General features: G+C 43.1%; 1 protein-coding gene across 7 annotated transcripts in view; it reads left to right on the top strand.

Moving 5' to 3' along the window:
* TCF20 (transcription factor 20) overlaps positions 1–26,430 on the top strand; it is a 173,964-nt gene that overhangs the window by 133,285 nt on the left and 14,249 nt on the right. For all 7 annotated transcript variants that reach the window (XM_090042712.1, XM_090042714.1, XM_090042708.1 and 4 more), the window contains one exon: positions 19,988–20,081. In XM_090042712.1, coding sequence (XP_089898838.1) covers positions 19,988–20,081 — 94 coding nt within the window. The remainder of the gene's footprint in view (positions 1–19,987; positions 20,082–26,430) is intronic.

The raw sequence follows: 26,430 nt of genomic DNA, 5'->3' as shown, positions 1-26,430 counted from the left end.
ACAGCTTGCGGTCTTCCTTTCACCCTCCACCACTGTGCAGCCCACTCCTCCAAGCCAGTCAGCTCCACTCCAGTCCCACTCTCTTCTCTCTTTCCTGCTGGTACCAGTGGATCCTTTCTCTGTGGGACATTCTCTCAGCCAGTAAGTTTCTCCTCTCTTCCTCACCTCCTTGCTTTGCTGGTTGCCATGATTACCTACACCAAGTCCATCTGTGTTATCAGCAAGCTGCTCCAGCGCTGGGTCTGCCACTCTTGGCATCCCTGCTGAATCTCTCCGTGCTGTGCCCCAGAAGGCAAAGGGAAACCCTTTGCTGTGGACTTAAGTAGTTGCTGGCTCCTAATCAGTTAACATTCACCTCTGGCGGATCTCCTTCCCAGCTGTGTTTACTAATTAATTAACTTTGCCCTGTCCTGACTCCCCCATACTTGCAACTTTGTAACATCAAAGGAACAGGGCTGTCTTTGCCCTGTTACAGTGTGCATGCCAAACAAAATGCCTTTGCATTCCACAGGGTGGGTAGATACTGTAGTGAATAGTCCATACTGAACTCCCCACTTGGGTATTGATTGGTAACAATATAACAAGCTAGCTAGTTCTAGAGGTAGCTCGGCTTTGATCTAGTTGAGCAGTGTAGCTCTATTCTCAGTCTTTTTTGCACTGAATCTCAACCAATTGACCTGTTTGGGAAATGGATACAAGTTTATATTAATATTTTTATGTAATGGTAACTACCTTGGCTTTAGAATTTATCTTTCAATATTGATCTTTAATACTGTGCTTATTTTCCAGACTCCTTTTCACTTGACATGATCTCACTCTCTTAACTTTATAACTTCAGAACAAAAATGATGTAAAGTGTCATTTCTTTTTCTGTCTTGTTTGCATGGTTTACCACCTGACAAAATATGTTCCTGTTCTAATCCAGCACTAGACTCTTACCAGCCCTGACTTCTGCTTCTCTAACGCTTTAATTCTTCCCATTTAAGGAGAGTTTTGGCCTGTTGAGATTAGGTGGGTTATTGATTAGTTAAAGGAGGTGTTGCAACTTCAAAGGGAATTTGGTAATGAGAAGGGGAGAGGACAGCAGGGATTGTATGCCTCTTGAGTGAAATTTCAAAACTAAGAGGCAACTTTATCCATTGTATGCATCTGTGGGAGCCATGATCTCCTCAGACCTAATCCATGCTCTGCCATGGATTTTCCAGTGTAGCTTTTGAGGAGTCTCATCCATGTTTTAGTCTCTCCCTACCTCCCACCCATAATTTGTATGAAAGCCTCATAAGGGTTTTATGACATTTAGCAGATTTACATCATGCTTTAAAAATTAAAAATAGCATGTGTTTATTAATTATCAGAGTAGGCTAGTTGAATTGCGCCATTAGGAGAGGTGAGCTAAGGACAATAAAGAAGGTCTCTACTTCAGCTGCTCTTAGCGGTTGTTTTAATGACTTTCACTGAAATCTGTTGTGGTGTAGAGATGCTGACATTTCCTGGCAGTGTAAATTGGCTAAGGCAGCACAAAACTTGGGTGATGGGAGCAGTCCTGCTCACTCAGAGTCTGGCTAGTTTAAAGCTAGTTCAGAGTTTTAAGTATCTGCACTGTGACACAATTTCTTGTAATCTCAGTGTGGACATGATCCAGGATAATTAGCAGTAGTGGTAAAGGTGTGATCCAGTAACCTTTCCCCTTTTCCACTGTCCTCTTGGCTGTGGTCTTCATTTTGTTGTTTGTGTTTTTCCTTATTATTCTTCTCTGGATGCTAAGAAAGAAGTCATTTTAACCATGAGTGTGCTGGTATGTGATTGTTTATAGCACTGTATGCATTTTTAGTAACCCATAGGTAGACCTGTGGTGATCCCATGCATGTTAAAGGTTCAGCTAAAACAAGATTTTGCCAGTTTTCAGTTTATTTAAAAAAAAAAATGTTGCTTCCAATCTAGTTGTGAATTTTACTTTTAGATAGTTTGCAGTCTAAACTGCTGTATATTTTCAAGTTAACAAACTGTTGAGGTTTTTAGTGCATTGAGCAAAAGATCTGTCTTCATCTGGGACACTTGCATTAAGTGAACTGGGGACTTCATTATGAGTAGCTCTGTCATGTCTCTCTTTGAACTTCTAGTTTTAAGTGTTTCACTGTTTTATACTAATACCAGTGCAACTTCATTGAGAGTAGCCTCTAGCTTTAGACAACGCTGCTGCTAGTGGTTTTTTTAGCACAGATTTTGACCTGTCCAATGCTGCCTGTAAAAATGCAAGGCCATTGTCTGCTCCAGAGTTCTCATCACTTGCTACTTCTGGTGGAGCTGCTGTGATGGGAAATGTTAAGTGTGTCAGTTGAGCCCTACCAAGCCATGAATATTTCTGATTTCCAGTGGGTTTGACAAGCCTGTGGAATTCCTTGCTGTAGTACAGATTCGTCTTCTTGATCTACTGTGAGAAAAATTAGCTTCTGTGCTTTAATGTTTACCTGTTGATGGAAGGGCTTTTGGCCCCTTCCTTGGTACGTTTATTGTAGTCTTTTGGCATATCCAGGGCAACAGTGCATTGATTCACATTTGAAATGCTCTCTTTTACACCAAGAATAAAAACATATCACATAAAGTGGGGATGGATGGGACCTCAGGAGCTCTTCTGGTCTGTTGCCCCCCTCCCTTGTTTTTCGTAAAATAATGGTTTGGTTTTTATCAAAGAACAAGCGCTCTAGAGTCTGAACAGAATATATTTCAATGCTGAATTTAATTCTTTGTCTGCTTGTTCAGAAAATTTGCACGTTCTTCTGAATCATTAGCAAATAAGCAGCAAAAATGCAATATTAACAGTTGGAAAAATAAGACGATTCATTGCAAGCAAGATTCATTATTGCAAGGGCTCATCTTCTAACAAGTTTAAATCCAGTATTACCTAGGGCTTGTAATTCCCTATTTTTCTAGCTTAAAAGCCAATTGTCTTTACTTTTAAAAAATTACAGGAAGTCTGTGATAGTTAATATTTTTTTTAAATGTCAGATATAGTATTTTCTATTCAAGTGTACTCTGAGCATGGCACAAAAAGCAATTAGACTTGTAAAAGTCATTCCACTTGTTAATTTTTTATAACAGCGATCTTATTTTGGAAGCATTCCTGTGATTGGGGGGGGTTGATTCTTTTTTCATTTTCCAGTTAAAAATTTTCAGTAGACCAGCAGCTACTAACTTCCCTTGAATATTGTCTTTACTGCTAGGAAGCAACCAAAAATTACCAGAAAGCTATTTGTCAATGGATGTCCATAATGTTTTGGCTGTAAATTTGGCCATAAATTGATTTTGGATGCTGTTTAGTAATGTGATGTCTACCGTATGCATCAAATCATATTTTACTCCATCACTTCTTCATTATCTGTCCTCCCCGTGATCTGTGTACATATAAAATTAATTCATGCTTAGAGCATTATAATTAATAATTTATCTTTCTGATGTGTGTTTGCATTGGAAAATTATCTTGAAGATATCTTTCTCTTCTACAGCAACCTCAATCTGTAGCCTCTCTTCTTCAAATTAAAGCCCATTACTTCTTTGCAATTTATCTTTCCAAATGTTCTTCCCATTATATCATATATGCCTATATTTCTTTGTCAGGAAAGTTATCCGCAGCACTCAACAAAGAAGAATATCCAAAGTTAGCTTTCTGTATAAAATGTTTTTTTATTTTCTCTCCTTTTTTCAGAAAATTGGAAACCGTAGTGCCTAACAACAGGTATTGGTATGAAGGAAAAGTTGACTAGCTAAATTTGGGTTCCACACGTTCCAGAAGGAGAGACTTGAACTCTAACACATTTATGAGTAATATTTCATGTATACCACAGTTTGTAACTGGATTTTTTTGAAAAATCAAGTTCTTTTAGACAGTTGCCTTAGGAAAATGCTTGGGTTTGATTAAAGAAAAAAAATCACAGAATCATAGAATGGAAGCACCACAAGGGTCCTATAAGATCACTGACTCTGGTCCCCTGCCATGGGCAGGAGGTGATTGGGCTCAAACGAGTTCAAGGAGGTACCTGCCCAGCCTCTTCTTGAACACCTCCAGGGATGGTGACTGTACCACCTCTTCTGGGAGTGTGTTCCAGGTTTTAGATACCCTTACAGAAAAGAAGTTTTTCCTTATGTCCAGCCTAAATTTTTCCCCAACTAGCTTGTGTTGATTGGACCTCGTCCTGCCAAGGGGTGCCTTTCTGAACAGTTTCTCCCCTAGATCTTGGTTTTCGCCCCTGATATACTTGTTAGGCGGCTATCGGGTCACCTCTCAGTCTTCTCTTACTCAGGCTGAACAAACCCAGTTCCTGGAGTCTCTCTTCATAGGGCCTGTCCCCCAGGCCCTTGATCATGCAGGTGGCCCTTCTCTGTACCTTTTTGAGCTTATCCATGTCCTTCTTGAAGTGTGGTGCGCAGAATTGCTCACAGTACTCCATCTGTGCTCTTGCCTATTTTGAATAGAGGGGGAGGAGCACCTCTCTGGATCTATTGGCAACACATCGGCTGATGCATGCTGATCCATTTTCCCTGTTGGTGACTTCATCGCACTGTTGGGTCATATTCATCCTCCAGTCAATTGTCACCCCCAGGTCCCTTTCAGATATGGTGTCAGCCAGTGGACCACCACCTATCATGTAGGTGTGGTGAAGGTTCTTCCTACCCAGATGAAAGACCTGTCACTTACCCTGTTGAACCTCATTTGATTATGTTTAGCCCATAGGACCAGCCTGTCAAGGTCCTCCTGAATCCTTGCCCTGTCTTCAGATGTGCCTGAATTTCCCCACAGCTTGGTGTCATCTGCAGGTTTAATCTTGTTTTCCACTTCCTCATCCAGGTCATTGATAAAGATGTTAAATAGCACAGGCCCAAGCACTGATCCCTGGGGGACACCACTGGAGATGGCCCTACAACTTGCTGGGATTGGGTTCTGAGCCAGTTGCTAACTCCCCCGTTCACTGTTCCAGGCCAGTACCCTCCAACTTAATTGAGAGAATCTCATGAGATACAGTATCAGAGGCCTTGCTGAAGTCTAGGTAGATGACGTTACCCTCATGTCCAGTCAGTTAGTTACCTGGTTGTAAAAAGACACCAAGTTTGTTAGGCATAACCTCCCTGCAACAAGCCCATGTTGGTTGTTTCTCAGTACCCCACCTTATGATTTGGTTATTTTATTTACCAAAGCTAATTGAAGCAAATATTTGTAAAGTCATTGGGAGGTGAACTGTCTCCAATTTGCTAAATTAATTGTGGATATTTGGGGGATATTTTTGCCATGCTGTATTAGAAGGACATCAAATGAGTGCTGCAGCCATATGTTATTATTTTGGGACTTTCTTCTAGATTTCTTCTCTTTTATGGTCTGACTAACCTGCTGCCATAATTGGTTTTCCCTTCTGCCATACCATTCCCTCTCTAGATCTCAAATCAGTAGAGAGACTATACTCAGAAACTTATCCCTCAAGACTTCTGGAATATTCTGTTCCAAATGTTTCTTTTTTGTTTTTATTGCCCTCCCTCTTCATATTTATCTCCAGACTATTCCTCCTTGCCCAGATCTACTCTACCCCTCTATTAATTTATGTTCTTGAAACTTTGCACTTTTAGAGAGAGGTAAAGACGTGACTCTGTAGACAAAATTGCCAAGAGACAATAGGGTTAATGGGTAGGTAATTAGGTCTGTCATTCGTATCTACTGCTGTTAACAAGGATGTTATTTCCGGAGGGACAAATCTGTGGTTTGAGACCTGAAACTAAGCATCCCAGAGATGCTTAATGGGATCTTCTATACTGAGCATTGAGTCCCATTTGGTACAGTGGTTTTTTTTAATCTTTACTAATCTATAGAGGAGCTTCTAATATAGTCCATGGCCTGTTGTGATCTATTTATAAAACTTTTTTCTGAAAAGGTTACATGAATATATTGTCTCAAATTAGTATATAATTCGAAGTTATAAATATTCCATAGTGATATCTTTGAGCTTTAACATATCTTAAATTAAAACCATCTTTATATAGGTTTATTTTTTTTAAAAAGCATCCTAACAAAAAGGATTAAATAAAAAAAAAATCCTATCTTTTATTTATTTATTTATTTATTTATTTATTTATTTTTGAATTGTTGATTTTTATACACCCTGCCAAATGGGGAAAGGGTAGTGGATATGTATGCCATATCTTTAAATAAAATAAGTATATTCTGGGAAATGTGGCGGGGGGAAAAAAACAAACCTCTCTTATCAGGTGGCAATGGAAGAATCTAATCCCCTCTTGATCTGGGGCTATGACTTATTTCCAGTATTCTAGAAATATTACCACACATTTGTCTCTCCTTAGTTAATATTGTATGATCTAGATTTATATACACTGAAAACAAGGTTTGCAGCTGGGTAGGTAATAATTTTGCTGAACCCTTTGTGTTTATGATTCATCAATTATTATATGAGCCTAAAAGAGCTGTGCGAGGAACCAGAGTTATGGTTGGGTTTTTTTATAGCTCCAGAGAGAAACACAATGGTACCTTCCTTACCTCATAGACCACGAAAGAGACATCTTTCTCTTAATAGAACAGCTTTAAATTTATCCATTAAGGAATCTACTAAAACCATCTCAACTATTTGTAATATTCAATTGTTGCTTCCTAAATGTGCTATGAGTTCATCTTTATTTTTCCATCTCATGTGGCTTTTGCAAGCTTACTATTTCTGGATGGCTTTAGTAACTTCAGAACTTGGATGATAAAGAATAGAGATTACTGTAATAAGCACAGGAAGTAGCTTATATCATTATGGTGTGTAACTTCCCTGGTTTGTTTGTTTGTTTGTTTGTTTGTTTTTAAATGGTAGAGTAATAGGTTCCTCTTAAGTTAATTTAAATTTTTAAGTGAACAACTTGCAATGTTTGTTTCCCTTTTTCATAAAAGACCTCCTTTGTATACCAGTAATCTTTTTCAGTGATGTCTATTATCCATATGGCCTATTTTCCCTTAATATTTGTTAGTTCTTCTGTTACTTTGGGAGCTTGCAGTTTTAATCTTTCTCCAGCCTTTTTAACTGTGAAACTCTGCTTAGTTGGTCTTGAACTGCTACTTTAACCATTTAAAGAAAACCTTTACAGGGTAGAGAGATGCATCTTGAACTGAATCAGAGATGCATAAGCTTTTATGAACTCAATTCAGATATTTGGAAGTACTGAACAAGGTAATTTTTACTTGTTGTAATCTCACCCTTACCTAAAGAAGCAATAATTTTTTCTTGCCCTCAGTAAGATGATCTTTGGGATCTGTCTGAAATTTCAGATATTACTTGCACAGACTTGTTCTGACCATATAACAGTATTTGCAGATCTGGCCCAGTTAGAAAATATAGAAATTGCTTTAGCTTCATTTTTCTAGACTTGTCACCTTGAGCATGTCTTCCCTTTTTTGGAATTTCTCCAGTGGCTCTCTTCACTGTTACTCAACAAGCTACTTGTCTTAAATTTCATGGCCTTCCATCATCTACCCTTACTCTGTCAGTTGTCTCTCTTTAAGTATCAAGAGGTTTACTACCATGCGTGGTGTGCCCTTGATACCAGCTCCCATGGTCCATGTGTTCAGTTGTCCAAAAGCACCTTTGTGCTTTCTCCCTTATTGCTTCTCACACTTGAAAGGAAAGGTTCATAAACATCTGCAAAGCTACCTCCATTGTTCTCCTTCAAATGCCTCCTGAAAACTCTCCTTTGTTGCAAGGCCTGGAAAAAAAAAAATCGTATGTTGGTTAGACTGCTGATGGATTAAGACCATCACCTCTAATGTTAATGCTGCTTTATTCTTTCTTAGTTCTTTTTCATCTATCTGTGATCTCTCTTCTTATACTGGGATTGGAATTTGGGGGGGGGGCAGGGACTTCTTTTACTGTATATTTATGAAGTGTCTAGTAAGGTGGAGCTCTTGTTCATAACTAGGATTTATATGCATCTCAATAATACAAATAATTATGAACTTCATTGTCTCCAGTATTCTGAGAAACAGATTAATGTTTGCACCCATTTTCTTGACTACTTTTTTCTTTCCTTCTGAGAGTGTAGTGTAAAATTAGTCTCTTCTGTTCATAATTCTTTCCCCTCAAAGCATTCAATTTATTTTTTATTAAAAAAAAAAAAAAAAGGTTTGTTTTGTGACTTGGAGCATACACTGACCCCATGGTGTGTTAATATGGTGATTGTGCCCTTTAAAGATCTGAAGGCATCCCTTTTTGAGTCAGAGAGCTCCGTGCTTAACAAGTCTTATGCCTATCCCTCCCTCCCTCTCTTTTTTTTTTTTCTTCTTGGACCAGAACAAAAAATGTTTGCTGAAATAATTCTCTCATGCCTTCAATTTATTCTTCCTGAACATGAATTTGTTGAATAATATCGTGCCCACCTAAGCTCAAGCAGCTGTTCCTGACCTTGGGGCTGGGTGTTCTTTGCTTGTGCTTTATCTTTTTCTGGCACTGATGTCTGGCTCTGTCTCCAAAGGGAAGCCCCTATTGCTCACCATGTCTTGTTCTTAGGAATATATGCGAGATATTCCCATTTGGCCCAGACTCACTTGGCGACACTCCGTATGGATGCCCTTGGGGCTCCGCCTCCCCTACAACCCTTCCATGCACCAACCTGATGGTCTCTGGCCATGTAGCTGATGATCTTGGCTCTTCCACATTCTGGCATGCGCTGTCATCCCAGGCCTTTTGTAGGTATCTTAAGGTTTAATTGGCTTGTGCAGTGGCCACGAGCCTTCTGATGAATGGCCAGTCACCCTGTAGTGCTCGGGTTCTTGGACCCTCGGCCCTACTCTTTTCTTGGTCCCAGGCGTCGCTCCCCTGGGAGGTAGAATCCTCTTCTGGGCTGTCTCCGGCGTCCCTGGGCTATAGCATGGCCAGGTGTGCTGACTGGAAGCATGCAGCTGTTACGCTGCTGTTGCTTCCTGTCTCCCTCTGGAGCTGGCTTTTGTAGCTGGTACCTGGTGCTGGCTGATGATGTCATGCCTCGGCACCGTCCCAGCTGCACCGAAAGTTTGCTAATGAAGCATGTGGTGGCACTGCCCACTGCTCCCTGTTTTCTGCTGTTGCACCTGCACTGGGTAAGTTTTCCCAGGTCATGGCTTTTTCTGGGCCATTTCCCCATGTCTTAAGGCTGCCACCTTTCCACCCCAAGAGCAGGGGTCTTCAGCTCCTTGGACTTGTCACTCTGCAACAAATATAATGAGGAGTTGCTGCCATATTTTTTTCACTTTTGATAGCCCAGTGGTATTCAGAGTAATAGTTGTTGCATTTATTTGGCTTATTCAGAATCCAGAGGGTTTGGATGTTTTTTGGTATATGAACATTGCCACTAGCTGTTGTTTCTCTAGCTCATCTCGCATTAGATATTTGCTAAAGATATTGGCCATTTCCCACATACCTACATGTGGTAAATATTCTCTTCTTTCTGTTGTTTCTCACAGTTGTGTAACTGCTTATGCCATAATTTCTGCTTTATAAATTTAGCTTTTCTTTCCTTTCCAAAGCCAATTCCTCTTTCTCATCACTTCCAATTGTGTTCCCAGTTTTAACTCCAAAATGATTTGTCAGAGTGCCCAAAAAACTAATAATAATTCCTGAATTCTAAACACCTATAAGAGATGCTTGTATTCCTGTGAATACCAGAGCCTCTTAGAGTGCATATCATCTTTGTACTCTTATCAAGGACTCTCTAGTTTTCCTGCTCTTAGTTCTAATTTTTTTTCAAAAAAAGAAAACTATCATTATGTACTGCAAAGTTTTAGTATGTCTCAGTTTAATTGAAGAACATCGCAATTTTTCCCCTCGCCTTTACAGTAGTTACTGTTTTTAGAAGTTACCAAATTTTTAAGTCCTTCCAGGTTAATCGTTACTTTACTTTTCAGGTATCTGAATCCTAAAGCTGTCACCTGGGACATTTGGCATGTGTTTTATTTAGATCATAGTAAACATTACTGTGTTATATTAAAGGTTAGAATGTGTTCTAAGCAGTTGCACAGTACTGTTTACTATAATCTCTTACACAGTCTTGTATATACAGCTTGCTGATTGTCTGTCTGTCCCAGCCCAGCACCACACTGGAGTCTTGGAACCAGTCCTTGTGTTGTGCTGGGCCTGGGGCTGATATTCAGCTCATTGTTCATCCCAGTCCTCATACCTCCCCAGAGCCTTGACCTAGCTCCCATGCAGTGCAGGCTGGATGCAACAGAGGGGCTCCTGGCAAACATCATGGCTGTGTGAGGACTGCAAAATGTGGACTGGTTCAATGATAGCTGAACATGTTACTCAATATGATCTGGAGACCGTCCTTGCATTAAAGTCCTAATTTTGCTGCAATATCATCACACTTAGCACAGGTTTTAATGCTTGAGTAGACAAATGCTGGCATTTTAAATGCAGTTATGAGGCCTTTACTCCTGTTCAGTTCTACCTTACTTACTAATAATCCTTTCGTTACAGTCCTCCTTTTCTTGGATTTTACCATCTTCCATGACTTCCATCAGATTTTCGTCATTTTTTATTTCTGGAGAGAGTATGCATTTGTGTCAGAGGCTTTGATCTCCATCCCAAAAAATTAAAATGGGTTTCTTTGCCTTTGCAGTATCTTGCTATAGCTCTTATCCTGGATGATGAATGTGAATTTACCATTTACAGTGAATTTCAGCCCTTTTATGTAGTGTTGCAGTTTTGCTGAGCTCCCTTCTTGCTTAGAAAGAAAAGTATTCTGGAAAAAATAGAAACCTGTGGCCTTGCTGTATAATGTTAGACATTTCAGAATATTGGTCTTTTCTTGGTTGTGGTAAAATTTGCCTGTGATGGGAAAATAGAGTACTGTCTACTTTTTTACGCTGCTCAAATTCAGCAACTCTATAATCCATATCTCACATTTTGAATGTGATTTCCTCTTTCAGTTCTTTAAGGTATGGTACAGTTTTAATTCTGATATTTCTTATTTCTCTGGTTTGTTTTTTTTTCCACGTCATCCATTTTGAGTTAGTGTTCTTGATGCCCCAGCAGTCTTATGCAGTACTGCAGCTCTGACTGCTGTTTCTCCCAGTTCATTTTATAATGCAATACTATTATTCTCCAAATCAGTGGATATCTCTTTGCTGAGCTCTTAACAGCCCTTTAGTTTCTTGCAATTAGAGGTAACTTCTATTTTAGTGGTCAGTTGATTTTATACACTCACACACCCCTTCCATCACTCCCTTCCTTTGGCCTTTTTATAGTTTGATGTATGAATTACTGTATTTACTTGAATCTAAGATTACCCTTAATTTAAGATGTCATCTTCTTGGACTTCCAGAAGGCCTTCGACACAGTGTCCCACCCAATTCTGGTGGGCAAGCTGAGGGACTGCAGCATTAACACATGCACGGTCACATGGGTGTAAACTGGCTCCAGGGGTGCACCCAGAGGGTGGTGGTGGACGGGTTGATGTCGACCTGGGAGGGTGTGGGCAGCGGAGTCCCCCAGGGCTCGGTCCTTGGGCCGGTGCTGTTCAATATCTTCATTAGTGACCTGGACAAGGGTGTGGGGAGCACCCTGTTCAAGTTCGCTGATGACACCAAGCTGTGAGGTAAAGTGAATACACTGGCAGGCAGGGACCGCATCTAGGCAGACCTGGATAAGTTAGAGAAGTGGGTGGATCTGAACAGGATGAGGTTCAACAAGGACAAGTACAGGGTGCTGCACCCGGGGAGAGGGAACCAGCATTATGGTTATAGATTAGGGGCTGACCCTCTCAGCAGCATGGAAGCAGAGACAGATCTTGGAGTCAGGATTGACTCCAGGATGAATATGAGTTGCCAGTGCAATGAAGCAATAGGCAGAGCCCGACCGCACCCTGTCATGCATTAACAGGAGCATCACTAACGGGTCCAGAGAGGTCTTGCTCCCCTTCTATGCGGCGCTGGTCAGGCTGCAGCTGGAGTAGTGTGTCCAGTTCTGGGCGCTGCACTTCAAGAAGGATGTGAAGAACCTAGAGAGGGTCCAGAGGAGGGCCACTCATATGGTTGGGAGCCTCCATGGCCAGCCCTATGAGGAGAGGCTGAGGGACCTGAATCTCTTTGGTCTCCTCAAGAGGAGACTGAAGGGGGATCTTGTGGCTGCCTACAACTCAGGGGCCACCAACAGGGACCCAGGGAAAGTCTGTTCACCAGGGCCCCCCTTGGAGTCACCAGGAACAATGGCCACAAGCTGAGGGAGGATAGGTTTAGGTTAGATATTAGGAAGAACTACTTCAATGTAAGGGTGGCCAGAGCCTGGAATAGGCTTCCCAGAGAGGTGGTGCTCTCACCTTCCCTGGAGATCTTCCAAGAGGAGACTGGATAGGCACCTGGCTGGAGTCTTATGACCTCTGCCACTCCTGGTGTTCCTTCCTGCCCATGGCAAGGGGTCAGACTAGATGATCTGTCTAGGTCCCTTCTGACTCATTGATTCTATGATTCTATGAAGATGACCCCCCAATTATTAGATCAGGGGCAGCCAGTTATTTTGGGTGGAGGGCTGCTTAATGAGTTTTGGTGAGTTGTCAAGAGCCGCAAGGGTAGTCCCACCCCTTGACATGTGCCCCACCTCCTGTTTGCCATCTTGGGACCAGAAGTCCTGCCTTACAACCCCTGACCTTTGCCCCGGATGTACCTCCCTTTGCCTCCAGAAGTATTCCTTTTGGGAAGGGGGTTTGGCATCTTGGAACCCGAAAAAACCCCAACAGATTATATAATAAATATCAAACATTGACAATAATATATTTTAATTTTATATTTAAAAAAATGAAGTCTTACTCATATATTGTAGGGGAGTTTGGAGGGGTGGGTATGGGGTTTGTGAGGGGATTGAGGGTGTGTATGTGGGGTATGGAGGAGGATATGGGTTTGGGGGGGTGTTCGTGGGGATGTGTGAGTGGCTGTGTGGAGGGTGGATCAGGGTGTGGGATGTGCGTGGGGGGTATGGGTGTATGTGTGGTAGGGTATGTGCACATAACAGTGGGCAGGTTCCCCCCCAGAGACATGTGCATGGGGGGGGCGGTGGTTGCATGTGGGAGAGGGTGTGGGTGGGTGTAGCGTTTGTGAGATGTGTGATTGTGTGTGGGGAGGGTGTGATTGTGGGGTTTACAGGGCAGGGTTTGTGGGTATGGTGGGGTATGCATGGGACTCCCACACATGTGCCCCTCCTTCCTGAGCTGGTCAGCACCCACCCTCACCCTGCAATAGTTTGGGGGCTGTGCACCCTGCACCCTGCGGTGCTTTCCTACCACTGCCAGCAGCATGCAGTACCAGAGCGCTCTGGACTCACCCCTGCCGGAGTGGATCAGCCTGAGCCCATGACACAGCTCTGACCTGGTGCGTCCAGTGGGGCTGGGGTGGCTTTGTGGCAGGACTGCCTTTCTAGGCAGCTCAGGTGACAGTGGCTCTTTCTGGCTGCCACTGGCCCTAGCCCAGTGGTACCGGCCAGGACCCATATGCTGCACAGCCCTGACCCGGTGCACCCTGCTTCTGCGTTGGGCTTGTCCAGCCAGGCTCAGCAGCAGTGGTGTGGGACAGAAGCTAGTGGTTGTTCCCTGCTACAGCTACCTGGAGCCTGCACCACACTGCCCTGCATCTGCTCTGTGCTACCACCGCTGCCCTGGTGACGGCAGTAGAGACGCAGTGGAGACCCAGGGCAGCGCAGCACAGGCTCCAGGTGGCTACAGCAGGGAATTGTGGGCAGTGGGGGGAGGGGCTGCTTTCCCTCTGCACCAAACAGCAGCTTCTGTCCTGTGCTGCCACTACTGATCCTGGGCAGGAAAGCCCAGAGCAGGCGCAGGGTGCATGGGGTTGGGGCTCTGTAGTGCAGCACAGGTCCCTGCCAGTACCATGGGACTGGGGCTGGGGCTGGGGGTGGTGGCAGCTGGAAGGAGCTGCCTGCCATCTGGGCTGCCTAGAAAGGTAGTCCAGCTGTGGGGCGGGGCCACACCAGTCCCGCTGAGTGCCCAGGGGGTAGCAGAATGCACCGTGGCTGGACTGTGCCTGGGTCATGGGACCGAGGGACCTGCTATGGGCCAGACAAAGACTTGTTGTAGGCTGGATCCAGCCTGCAGGCCATATTTTGCCTACCACTGAATTAGATTGTAGACATAGAATATTTTAAAATTAGGATCTGGTTATTAGATGGTCATCTTTAAATTTTGTTGCCCCACTGTTGCCACAGGGGAAGTGGTATCAGGGAAAGCAGCAGCTGGGGGGCAGGCAGCCTGCCTCAAGCCTCTTATTTTCCCCCCACCCTTGTCAGTGCCTCTCCCCTACCATTTTCCTCACTTGTCTTCTGCCCCTGGTACAGTTGCTCTTTCTCTCTGGGGGCATGGAGCTCCCAGTAGGGCCAGGCAGTAGCAGTGGCTTGAACTTCAAGAGCCACAGAAGCTCCTTTGCTGCTCTGTGAGCCCTTTTCCTGTGCTCCCCCTACTCTATCCTTCCGTTTCCTTGCGGTCTTAGCTAGGCTGTCCCACATATCCCTTACCTCATACATAAGCTACCCTGGCCCCCTTCATAGCCACAGCAGCTGCCTGCTTGGCTCATATTCAGTTCTAAGATGAGAGGTTTTCCCCCCATGCTGAATTGGGGGGGGTACGAGGGGGGGAGAACCTCAATTTATATTTGAATAAATATGGTACCTTCACAGGCTGGGGCTTCTTGAAGTGTTTCTCTTTCTGACTAATTCAGGAGGTCACTTTTCTGGCACTCTCTGTGCATTGTTTTTTAGCATAGAAAACAATTGCTCTTTATTCGCTCTTAACTGAGGTAGTCATTTTACCTTGAGCCTCATCTCGGATGCTGATTTTTTTTTTCCCTTGTTTTTATTTTTTAGCTTGCCAGAACTTGAATAATTTCCCTAACACCTTATAGTCCTGATGTTAAATACTTTTTTTTCCACTTTACATCCTCTGAAAACAAGATTCCTGAAATCTTCTTCATGTTGCCTTTCCCTCTCATTACCTCATAACAATCACTTCTCATAATCATTTTATCCTTTGTCCCTATCCTTCACTCCCAAGTATTTCTTTAACAATACATCTTCATCTCCATGCAGCAGGAATTGTTTTGTTTTCCCTGTAGCTGGCAGGGATCTACCTTTTTTGCAGGCTGTTTTCCAAGGAAGAGGAAGCTGCTGCTGATTCCTTTTGATTTTGCAACTTGCAAAGTGGGTTGTGGAGAGTCCTATATGACATGGCAGGAAGGAAAAGGTCTCTACCTAGCCAGCTTGCCTACTGCTTTCTCAGCTCAAGCTAAGAGTTGGTTAGATGCCTGGAGATGATTACCATTCATTGGCCCCTCCCCAGGAGTGTTCTCCAAGTAACAATCTTCAGCTTTTCAAAGCAGAGAAGGTTAAGCAGGCTGCTTACTGAGTGAAAGGAATTTCCCTTCCCAGGAGAGACTGCATGATCTCTTCTTGGCAAAGATGGCATAATTCCTTTACAAGCAGCAAACCAGGTTGATATCACCTGCTGGTGAATTAATATAGGTTGGGGTTTGGGTGAAAACAGGATCTCAAGAAGAAGGCATAATTCACATCCTTATTTTTCTGTACAAGGTTCCATGATTTGGAAGACCCTAGAGTCTTGAGATTTGAAAATGTGTAAAGAGAGAGATCCTTTCAGCCTTGTTCTATGAAAACAATTTCAAATTGAAAAATACACAGTATGAATGGCAGCTTTTGAGTAAATCTCAGGGCTGCAAAAGCAGTAGGTATTGTAGAGCTTGACTTAATGGAGCTGAAAGATGCAAGGATGCATAACTCGTGGCTGCATTTTGTTTGTCCATGGCCAATACTCTCACAAGCAAGAAAGTGATGGATGTATTTTACAATTGCAAAAATAATAAAACCAGAATACAGTCAAATCATGGTACCTTGTACACAAAAATAAGGATGTGAATTATGCCTTCTCCTTCTTGTAGTCCAGTTTTCACCCAAATCCCAACCTGTATTCATTCACCAGCAGATGGTATAAGCCTGGTTCCTGCTTGTAAAGGAATTATGCCATTCTTAGACAAGGAGAGAGCACTCAGTCTCTCCTGGGAAGGGAAATTCCTTTCGCTCAGTAGGCAGCCTGCTTAACCTCTGCTTTGAAAAGCTGAAGACTGGTATCTATAATGTGGATGCTGTTTGACTGGTACATGATACAAGAATCTCTCAGAAATAAAGCGGAAAGCTTGTGGGTTATTTTGTAGTTATAATTATGTGACTTCTACGGGTAATCAGTTTTGTTCAGTCTCTTTCTGTCATATAAAGAAGGAAGAGGAGCTAGAAAGAAGTAAGGAGTTAATGGGGTATGTGTATGTGGTTCCCTTAGCTTCCCTTGAAAGAAGCAGATGGTTAGGGGTCTCAGGAGGTAGAAGAAATGGGGCCATTAGACTGTCAGTGGGTTGTGAAAAGCTGCAGCATCTGTGCAAGTGGAGACTTGTTCAGCAGCAGGGGAGCCGGCAATAGCAGCAGATGATCTCTGCCTCGAGCGGTCTGTGGGATTGCAGTCCAATCAGGGATTGCTGTTGAGGGAGTTGCTGTAGGTAACCTTGGTAATAATCCAGTTGGTCAGGCAGACTGTAGAGGGAAGATAACGGGTTGATGCCTGTGCTCTGGCTTCCTAACTTTAATTATGTTTCTTACCAAGCCTAAGTCTATTTATCTAGCCCAGACTAACAGCTATAATATGGAAAAGTTCCTGACCCATCCTGAGCTGGGCATTATCAACATATTCAGCATTAGGGGAAAGACATTTTTTAAGATGCTTTTTCTATTTGTGTGATATCGCTACACTTTCAGAGGGCTAGGATAGTCTGAGCTGCAGGTAGGACTGTTACAAAGCTCAAGTATTTTGAAAAGGGTGGCATGCAGGCAGGTTAGTGTGTTTGGGGTTGAAATATTTTTTCTTCATTTTATTTTTCCTCTTTTTGTTTTGTATTGTTTGTTTTGTTGTTTTGTTTTTACAATTACACTGCACAGCGTATTCCTCAACACCATTTTTTTTTTCTAGTTGCAGAAAACTTTTTATGGTGCTTCTCTGAATATCTGGTACTATATCTCTTCTGCTCTTCCTGACTCCGCTTTGTACAGAAAAGAACGTTTTGGGAAAAGGTACTGGTTGAGATGTCTCTCTTCTGCTGCAGCATAGTGGTGTTTCAAAGCACTAGGCAAGAGCTAGTTGAGGATGTATGCCTCGGAGGATTAAACTGGACAGTTGGCTTCATTCAAGACTAGTCACCTTGAGCCCTGTCCTTTTAGAACTGTTGGTTTTTATGGGCCATGCCCAAAAGAGAGAATGAAGGATGGAGATAAAGAGTTATGATTCAGGACTATATGCGTGTCATGGTCAGATCTAGGACTAATGTCAGTACATGCTGTTCTTCTGGGTCAGCTTCACAGATGGGCTTTGGTTGCCCAATAGGGAAAGGTCTTTTGTCTCTTTGGAGTTTGGTTGTACACTCACAAGACAATGAATTGCATTAAAACTGGGCTGCAGATCTAAGCAGTCTGGTGTGAAATTAATGATCTAGATCAGGAGTCAGCACCTATTGGCTAAGGGTCTTCTTAAATTGCAGTTTCACGGAAACCACGAGATCTGGGATTGTCCTTGAAATTAAAAAAAAAAATGTTGGCTACTCAGTGGGAGGCGGTGGTCCTCGCTGCCACTGTGGCCCATCCTCACAGCTCACCCAGGAGGAGAAGGCACTGACTGGCGGAGCAGCACAAAGGGCAGCCCTTCGTTCCGGGGCCTCTCTGCCAATCAGTGCCAAAGGGCAGGCCTGAGCAAAAGGCAGCCAGCAATCAATATAGCAGCCCTCCCTTTGTCCCTTCTCCCCTCCGGGGCCTCTCCGCCAATCAGCACCAAGGGGTAGGACTGCCAGAGCACATCTGTGGCATTTACTACTTATGCCATGACTAACCTGTGGAAATTCATAAGTCTAACTGCAATTTAAGTAGATCCCTACCTATGGCTGAGCAGGTGGGAAAAGCAGCAGCAGCAGCACTTGGGCAGGGGTGGGGAGCAACAGCTGCAGCAAGTATTGCATTCTTAGGGCTGAGCTCTTTTCATGCACAAAAATGGTCCTGACCCGCTGGTCTTGACTTTTTCTTACTTTTGGAAATCTGTATTTACATTCCAATAAGCAGAAATAAGTTGTTTGTAAATCTTACCCTAGACCTTTAGGGATACTTCTGACACTGCAAATATCATATTGACATGTCATGATTGACAGCCATTGCTTAAGAGACACCTGAGCGCTGGTTTAGTTGAGGATGCTGTGTATCAGGATTAAGTGTATTGGTGTAACTGTGAGGAAGAGATACCTAAGCCTGGACTTGTGCATGGCATGAGAAATCTCTCTCAGGTTTTCCTGTTAATTGCATCTGCTTCCATTCAAAGAGGCCCCCACGCTTATGGCTGAAACTGATTTTGCTTTCATACTTCGTCGTGTAAATACAAACTGCAGCCTTTTTCTGTCTGCATGGCATATTGGTGTGTCAAGTTTATTCTCTCTCTCTCTCTCTCTCTCTCTCTCTCTCTCTCTCTCTCTCTCTCTCTCTCTCTCTCTCTCTCTCTCTCTCTCTCTCTCTCTCTCTCTCTCTCTGAGAGATCTATATCTGTATCTATCTATAGATAGATATAGATATTATGTATCTCTTACAAAGTTCCTTCCAGCCCTGATGTCTATGAAATATATATATGAGAGAGAGAGATGAGATGTATCTAAGACTACATTTATGCTGTGGACTTTTTAAGTTCCTGATATGTGCTTTCAGGCTTAAAGGACACTTAACCATACAGTGATACCTTTTAATAAAGAGAGAAAATTTTAAGCCTGCCAGAAACCAGATTTCTTCAAGAGCTTACACTGGCTAATACTTTTGAGAAACATTTTTTTGCTTTTACAAAGACAAGTTTGCTCTTTGACTGAATACACAGATAGCCTAATTCTCTGTAGTCATTCAGAATGCAGTAAGTTGGTGAGCTGCTCTTACTCTGCTGCACTCTCATCCATCTGATACAATGATTAAATACTTCATCGACCAGTTGAGATAATAGGAATAAAGTAATGGAAGTGGAACGTGGTCATCAGATAAGTCCTCCTATTTCGAAAATAAATGCACAAGCATCTTCCTAGCATGGAACGCATTTCTTTTGGAGGCGTGCCATCTCAGTGACAATGATACATCTTCCACTGATGGCATCTCCCCCAGCACTAGGTAACCCTCTTTTGATCTCAGTCTGATAAAATGCACAGCTTGTCTTCTGTCATCTTGGAATGACCTGCTAGTGGGGAATGAAGCTTGTGTGGCCAGTGGATTTTTTTAAAATCCCCTAAATCAAAGGTTCCCGAACTGTGGTACATGCACTGCTTAGGTGCAAGACATCTCTGGGGGGCATATGGGAGAAATTGTGTAATGGCAGATTTAATTTTCATAATAATAATAATTGGGATTTAAGGGCTTAAAATATAAAATGTATGCTGGGAGGGATACATGAACAGCTGGTATCTCTGGAAGGGAGTATGCAATAAGAAAAAGTTTGGGAACCTCTCCCCTAATCGATTCTCTATTCTGCTTCCATTTCAAAGGTATTGCAGATGCACATGTTTTTATACTACAGTCTTGAACCTGAGGTCATCGTGGGGTACTGAGATATCTGGCCACAAGCTGGGTGCAAGGAATATTGAAATTCTGTTTATTTGACTGCTGCTAAGTTTTGCCCAATCACTTTAACAGTAGGAAAATATGTTATTCAAAAGACCTTGTGTTGCCTTTCCCATTAGAACTGACTTTGTGATGTGTGACAATGCAGTCAAAGTAGTACTTGTTTTGGGACAAGGGGGTGGTTGATAAATATGAGAGCGATGCCTGAAAACCTTTAAGTATTGGTTGATGAAAATCTCCAGCAAAAAACATATGGGCCCACCTGTTTGTTAATATTTCATTTTTCTGTCTTTCAGAAATGTTCCCATTGCCAGGAGCCAGGAGCCACCTTAGGCTGCTACAACAAAGGCTGCTCTTTCCGATACCATTACCCATGTGCCATCGATGCAGGTAAGAACAGATAAGAGAAACTGTCTTACACTAGAAGAACATCTCACCCTGAACACTTTACAAATTGGTATATGCTGAGTTTCCTTATCCACCAGGAAAGAACAGTAACAATCCAAGTGGTGAAACAGGGCTGCTGGTAGAGTTTACAGCAGCATTTTAGGAATAGGTTGGAACAAAGATTTAAAAAGAATCTGCTTGAAGCTGCAGAAAGAATTTTAGGTTTCTAGAATGCAGCTACAAAAACTGGAATTTAGCCGTGACGTGGGAGATAAGCACCTATTTTCCTTGGAAAAATGTTTTTTTAGAAACTCTTAAGTAATCAGAACCCCTTATTTAATGTGTTATTTAAAAGGTAGCCGTCCTTCAGCAGGACCTTCCTTAGCGCTGCAGTTGGGTCATGACCTAGTAACAACTTCAACTGGGAAGTGTGATTTCTTTAAGTTATCAATGTCGCATCCAGGCACGTCTGTCCTGCCCCCTCCTCCCGTGGTGGTCTCTCATCCAAGCACTGACTGTATTCCCTTCTGATCAGCTGATTTACCGAAAGCCAGGAAGTTATGACTTTTGGGGAAAATTACTACCCTGATTACTGGGTAAAAAAGAATAGTTTTTTTAATGTTGTGTACACGAATGTCTTTCTGACTACTGATTATCTGTCTCCTTAAGAACTCGCATTATATAGAGGATAGGATGTTTCATCTCAGGACAAAGAGAAATCTTACAGAAATGAATTAAAGCAGTGGTTCTCACCTTTTTTGTGCCAGGACCCATGTGCCAAGATCAGACCCACAGTCCCCTTCTCTCCCCGCCCCCCCAGTCTTGCTGGCCTTCCTCACCCCCAAGCCACTGGCCTTGCTGGTGCCCCTCACCCCAACTTGCCAGAGGGGGCACCCAGCTGCCTCTGTCCTGCTTGGGCCAGAGTGCAGGCAGTGAGTGCGGGCCCCGTGCCACTGGGCCAGGCATGCAGCTCCCCTCTGCGAAGGACTTACCCCCGTTTCCTTCCCTCCTCTCTGAAGGGCCAGGTGCCTTCTCCCCACTGTCCCCCTGCTGTGCCACTGCTCTGCGCCTGGCCACTGTCCCAAGAACTGGCATGAAGGCATGTGTGCACACCGTCGTCGTGTGGAACATTGCCAGCCTGCAAGGGGAAACCCACACTTTCACAGGTTTTTCTGGGAACCTGCTTGTGACCCTTTCAAATATTTTTGTGACCCACTTTTGGGTCATGATCCACCAGTTGAGAAACACTGAGTTAGAGACCAGGTTGAAGTGTGAGTCATCTTTTCCATACCAGCTCATTGTTTAAGTCCTGCACCTGTGTTGTGTTGTCTTCTAATTTCTAAAATCTTTGAAATTTTGGACTGTTGATTTGTCACTTTCTAAAAAGCTATAAATATGTAGCAGGTGACAGTTTGATTCTATGATCACATACTGTTTTTTTTTCCAACAGGATCCTAATCTTATTCACTACATGGAATTAATGGCTCCCATTTAATGAGTGCCTTTTCAGTACTGTGTTTTATCTTCTGTGTTGAATGTGTTCCCCATACCTTATTTACTCCAAACTGTTAAAACCCTGCTCTTAAGTAGAACTGCTTAATTTCTTTATGGGTATTTTTGTGGTGCTCATCACTATAGTAGCCAGTGCTTCCCAGGTATTAATGAAATTATTTTTACAATGTTCCTGTGAGACAAGAACCATCTCGTTTTGTGATGATACAGTGTCTAGTGCAGTGGAGTCTTGGTTATTGATTAGGGCCCATACATGCTATACTAATACAAATAATAAACCTGTTCACAAATTTTGGGTGCTCAACTTGAGATGCCGATGGCTTGAGCATGCAGAACATGACAGCATACTTTATTGTCTACAGCATAACTTCCACTGATTTTTACCTGCGGGTTGTAAGTGCTTAGAATGTCTAAATCAGATTTCATTGTCTCAAATTGAGTAAGCAGAGGGTAAAACTGGTGACTGCATATGAAGAGCATCATATAGGAACTCTGGATCAGAACCAGGGACAGAATGCAGTTCTCTAGGGCAACATTGTACTGCCATAAGACCCATCCTTTTTCTTTCTGTAGTTCATCCTCTTACTGCCTTAGTTTCTCCCTACCTGTCAGCTCTTGCATGGGGAAAGCCCTCTTTCCCCCCCCCCCGAAAGCTTCTTTTCTACAGGTGATTCACCCCCAGAGCAGGTCCATCTAATGCATCAAGTGAGGCAGGGGTTTTGTAGGTTATGTAATTAAAAGCTAACATATCCCCATGCACATATGCATTAGTATAAAATTGCAAAGGCACTTCTGGCACTTCCCCACTTTTGAGTGCTTGATTTGTAATTTCATTAATGTTTCCTTAGTCTAGTGTTTTTGTTTGTAACTTCCTAGGTTTTTAACAAAGTAAACTGTAAAGTCAAATTCCATTGTGCAACCTTATATGGATTCCTGGCTCATCAGAAGCTTCAAACCTTTTCACTGTACCACAAAGCCCCTCTCATTTGAAGTAGCAAAATAATTGATAGCGACTGTAAATTGCTCTGTAGACTAGTAGTAGGAGAGGTAGACTACTGCGCCTGTGGATTTTCAGAAGACAGCTGCAAGGAAATGGTGAACCATGAGAATCTTTATTTCTGTTGTAGGCTTACCAAACAAGTATGATGTGGTAGATACAGGCTTTTCTTCTTTCCTCTCCTCCATATCTTTGTCAGCTGTGGCCCCTTCTTGTTTCGGTGGGGCGGGCAGGCGGGTGGTTGGTACGTCCGTCCGTCCCCAGGACTATTCATCTCCTCTGCTGAGTTCCAGGATCTTCAGCTACCAGTCTTGGTCTCCTCTCCTCAGACTTTTCAGACCAATCCCAGTATTCTTGCCCAGTAGAACCGTTTTTTCCTCTTCTCACTCCTTATCCGATGTTTCTTTCTCCGTCTTACCCTGGCCTCCAGTCATCAGCCCTGGTCCACCATTCCTGTCCTGGACTGGCTCCCAGTTCCAGCCACCTTCTTTGGGCTCCTAATCAAATCACCTGTCCTGTCTCCAGCTCATTTTCCCTGTCCCTTTTGCCTTGACCATCTCAATTCTGCTTCTGTGGGGCTAATATATTATATACCCCACAGTTTTTTGTTTTGTTTTTCTGTCCCCAACCTCCTTGTCCATTTAGTCTCAATTGCTCCTCCAACTCTTCACTTGATCCAAGTCTACCACTGGCTACTGTTCCTCCTACCGCCACCTACTCTGACCTTGGCCCCTCCTATTCAGTCAATTACTGTCTGTGATTTGGTCCCAGTTTCCTCCATATTCCCAATTCCAGTTTACATCTAGCCAAGCCAGCTTCTACCCCAAGTCTCTCCAGTCTGTGCCTTCCTGTCACAACCTGTTCTTCCTTACTCTCTCTCTTCCTTACTCTCTCCTGACTCTTGCGTGGTCTGTATTTGGATCAGGTGACTTGCTTGTCCAGCCTGCCTGGACCCAGCAGGAAGGTTGCTGACAATTTCCTTGCTCTTGGTTCTGGTGCCTGGATTTGAGATTATCCATAGCAACCCAGGGCTGTGGTATCAGGAAAGCCTTGTGCAGCACCAGATTTGGGCATGTCAAGTACAGATGGAGTCCAGCTGCTAAACTCTCGAGGGTTTAGCTGAGTCTGTAAAACTGACTCTTCCTTCACTCCCCCCCACCATTGGGTGAATTTCATAGGGATGGCAAAGGCATATCCCTCCAAAATTTCAGACCTCTGATTTGAAGCAAGGGAGAACTGTGGGTTTTCAGAGAAAAGGTGACTGGAATTTTTCAATATGAGCAAAATAACATTTCCCCCAGCATCATTCTTGAAATGACTGGATCTTTTAGGTAAGAATTGTCTAAAAATGTCAGCATGAAATACATATGTACATGGAAAATTTCATCCAAAAGTTTGGCAAAGGCTGTAAGTAATTGAAAATAGGAATTTAAAATGGGACATGTCAGGCAACCTTTATAATTAGCTCCACTTTATTTATATATATAAATATATATATATAAAATAGACCAACAAAAGCCTTATTGTATAGTAAGGCTTGATTTCCAGGTCTGCAAAAGTAGATTGCATGTGCTTCCTGAAGAAATGGATTGATGTTCTCTCTGCCAGCCTTCTTTTCTCAGTCTGTCATCTCTCTGTAAGCCCTTGCATCAGCAATGCAGTTCAGTTGTCTGTCTTGCAGTGAGTCAGACTCTGAGAGATTCAGATATTCTCTCAAGTTTCTTGAGCTGTGCAAGGGATTCCCTGGGGTACTAGATTCAGTTGAAGCCATTCCCTCCTATTACCAAGGATGAAACCACCTTGCATTTTGAACAAAACTAGGGCAAGGAACATGAGCGCCCAACTCTGAGTAACCTCCCCAAAGCTCTGTATTGTCAATTACAGGGGCTTTTAGATGTATAAAATGCATACAACTCCATTATAAAAATATATGCAAAGTGTGTTAAAACAAGACTTCCCCATCATTCATAACCATGTTAGTACTAATTATATTTTGAACTGTCTTCTTCCTTTCAGGCCCAGGTACATTGCAGATAACCAACTAGAACAGGAACCTAGTGATTGTCATCCACATTAATATACTGGAAGATTCTAGGGGTTTTGTTTGTTTGTTTAATTGCTTCTCCTTTGACTCCCATTCTGATAGCTCAGTAGGGTTCAGTGTCACTAAGCATAGAAGTCATAATGTTCTGTGTTTCATACTGAAATCCTTGTGCTGGTTAGTCTTGGAAAAAAAAATGTTTTGTACCAGTCTTCATAGATTTCATAGACATTAGGACTGGAAGGGACCTTGGAAGATCATAGAGTCCAGCCCCCTGCCTAACGGGCAGGAAGTCAGCTGGGGTCATAGGATCCCAGCAAGATGAGCATCCAGATTTCTCATGAAGGCGTTTCAATGTAGGTGCATGAACCACCTCCACTGGCATGCTATTCCAGATCCTGGGGGCTCTGATAGTGAAGAAATTCTTCCTATGTCCAGCCTGAAATGGTCTTGCTGGAGTTTATAACCGTTAGACCTTGTCATCCCTTGGGGCGCTCTGGTGAACAATCGTTCCCCCAGATCCTGGTGGTCACCCCTGATAAACTTATAGGTGGCCATTAAATTGCCTCTGGGCCTGTGCTTTTCCAAGTTAAAGATTCCCATAGCTCTCAGCCTGTCGTCTTAAGGTCTGTTTTCCTGACCTCTGATCATGTGGGGGGCTCTTCTCTGAACTCTCTCAAACTTCTCCACATCCTTTTTGAATTGAGGAGCCCAAAACTGAATGCAGTACTCCGGCTGCGGCCTCACCAAGACAGAGCACAAGGGGAGAATGACATCTCGGGATTTGCTTGAGAAGCATCTGGATGCAAGCCAGTGTTTGGCTCGCTTTACTGGCTGAAGCATCATATTGAAGGCTCGTATTCATCTTGTGGTCAATCATGACCCTCAAGTCCCTTTCATCCGTAGTGCTAACCAGCCTAGCACTGCCAAGCCTATAAGCATGCTGCAGGTTTTTCTTCCCAAGGTGGAGAACTTTGCATTTTTCAGTGTTAAATGCCATTAGGTTCTCATCCACCCGTTTCTTGAGCCTGTCAAGGTCAGCTTGGATCGCCCTCCTGTTCTCAGGTGTGGATGCTTTACCCCTTACAAATTAGCTTGTTAGCTGATAAAAACAAAGTATGTTGTTCATAAACTTTCAGTCTGTGCATGCATATGGATATCCTAATTTAGTGGTTCCCGAAAGTTTTGGACCAGTGGAACAGTCAGCCTTCAGATTTCCCCTGGACCACTGTTTACCCTTGACATGAGACTTCTTTGAACTGCTCTTTTTATCCTTTACTTGGGAAAGGGGGCTCCATTCCTCCCATGTACCACTGACTGGGCAAAGGGAGCTCCATTCCTCCCAAACACCCCCAAAAAACATCCTTTCCCAATGTTTGTCTTCTCATTTGCTGGTTGATGCACCTGGCACACAAAATTATTTGTAAAGCGGGGTGGAAGAGGTTGAGGGGGAGCGTGCCACCTGCTTGTGTTCCTTTTGAGCACAGGGCTTACTGTGATATGTGGATTACTTAATTGTCCTATGGATCCCAGTTGAAAACCACTGCCCTAATATCTTACTTCTCATCTCCTTTCATTCAAAATACTTTTGTCAGCATGAGATATCCTTGTGCACAAAAACTGAAGTGTTGTTGACTTGTTAAAGAGTGACAGTTAAATAGTGCTGCTTAAATAGTTTGTGTGGAGATGTCTGTGGTTAACATTTTATCTTTGCTCTACTTTCTGCCCAAATTTATAAAAGGCCACTGATGTTTCTGAGAGAACTTAGTCCTTGGAGCATCTCCATGGAAACTGGACTTTTG

This window comes from Crocodylus siamensis, chromosome 4 (assembly GCF_052110815.1).
Source record: "Crocodylus siamensis isolate JL-2025a chromosome 4, ASM5211081v1, whole genome shotgun sequence".
NCBI lineage: Eukaryota > Metazoa > Chordata > Crocodylia > Crocodylidae > Crocodylus > Crocodylus siamensis.
The sequence above is the reverse complement of the archived record's forward strand: the minus strand, read 5'-3'. Positions and strand labels throughout refer to the sequence as shown.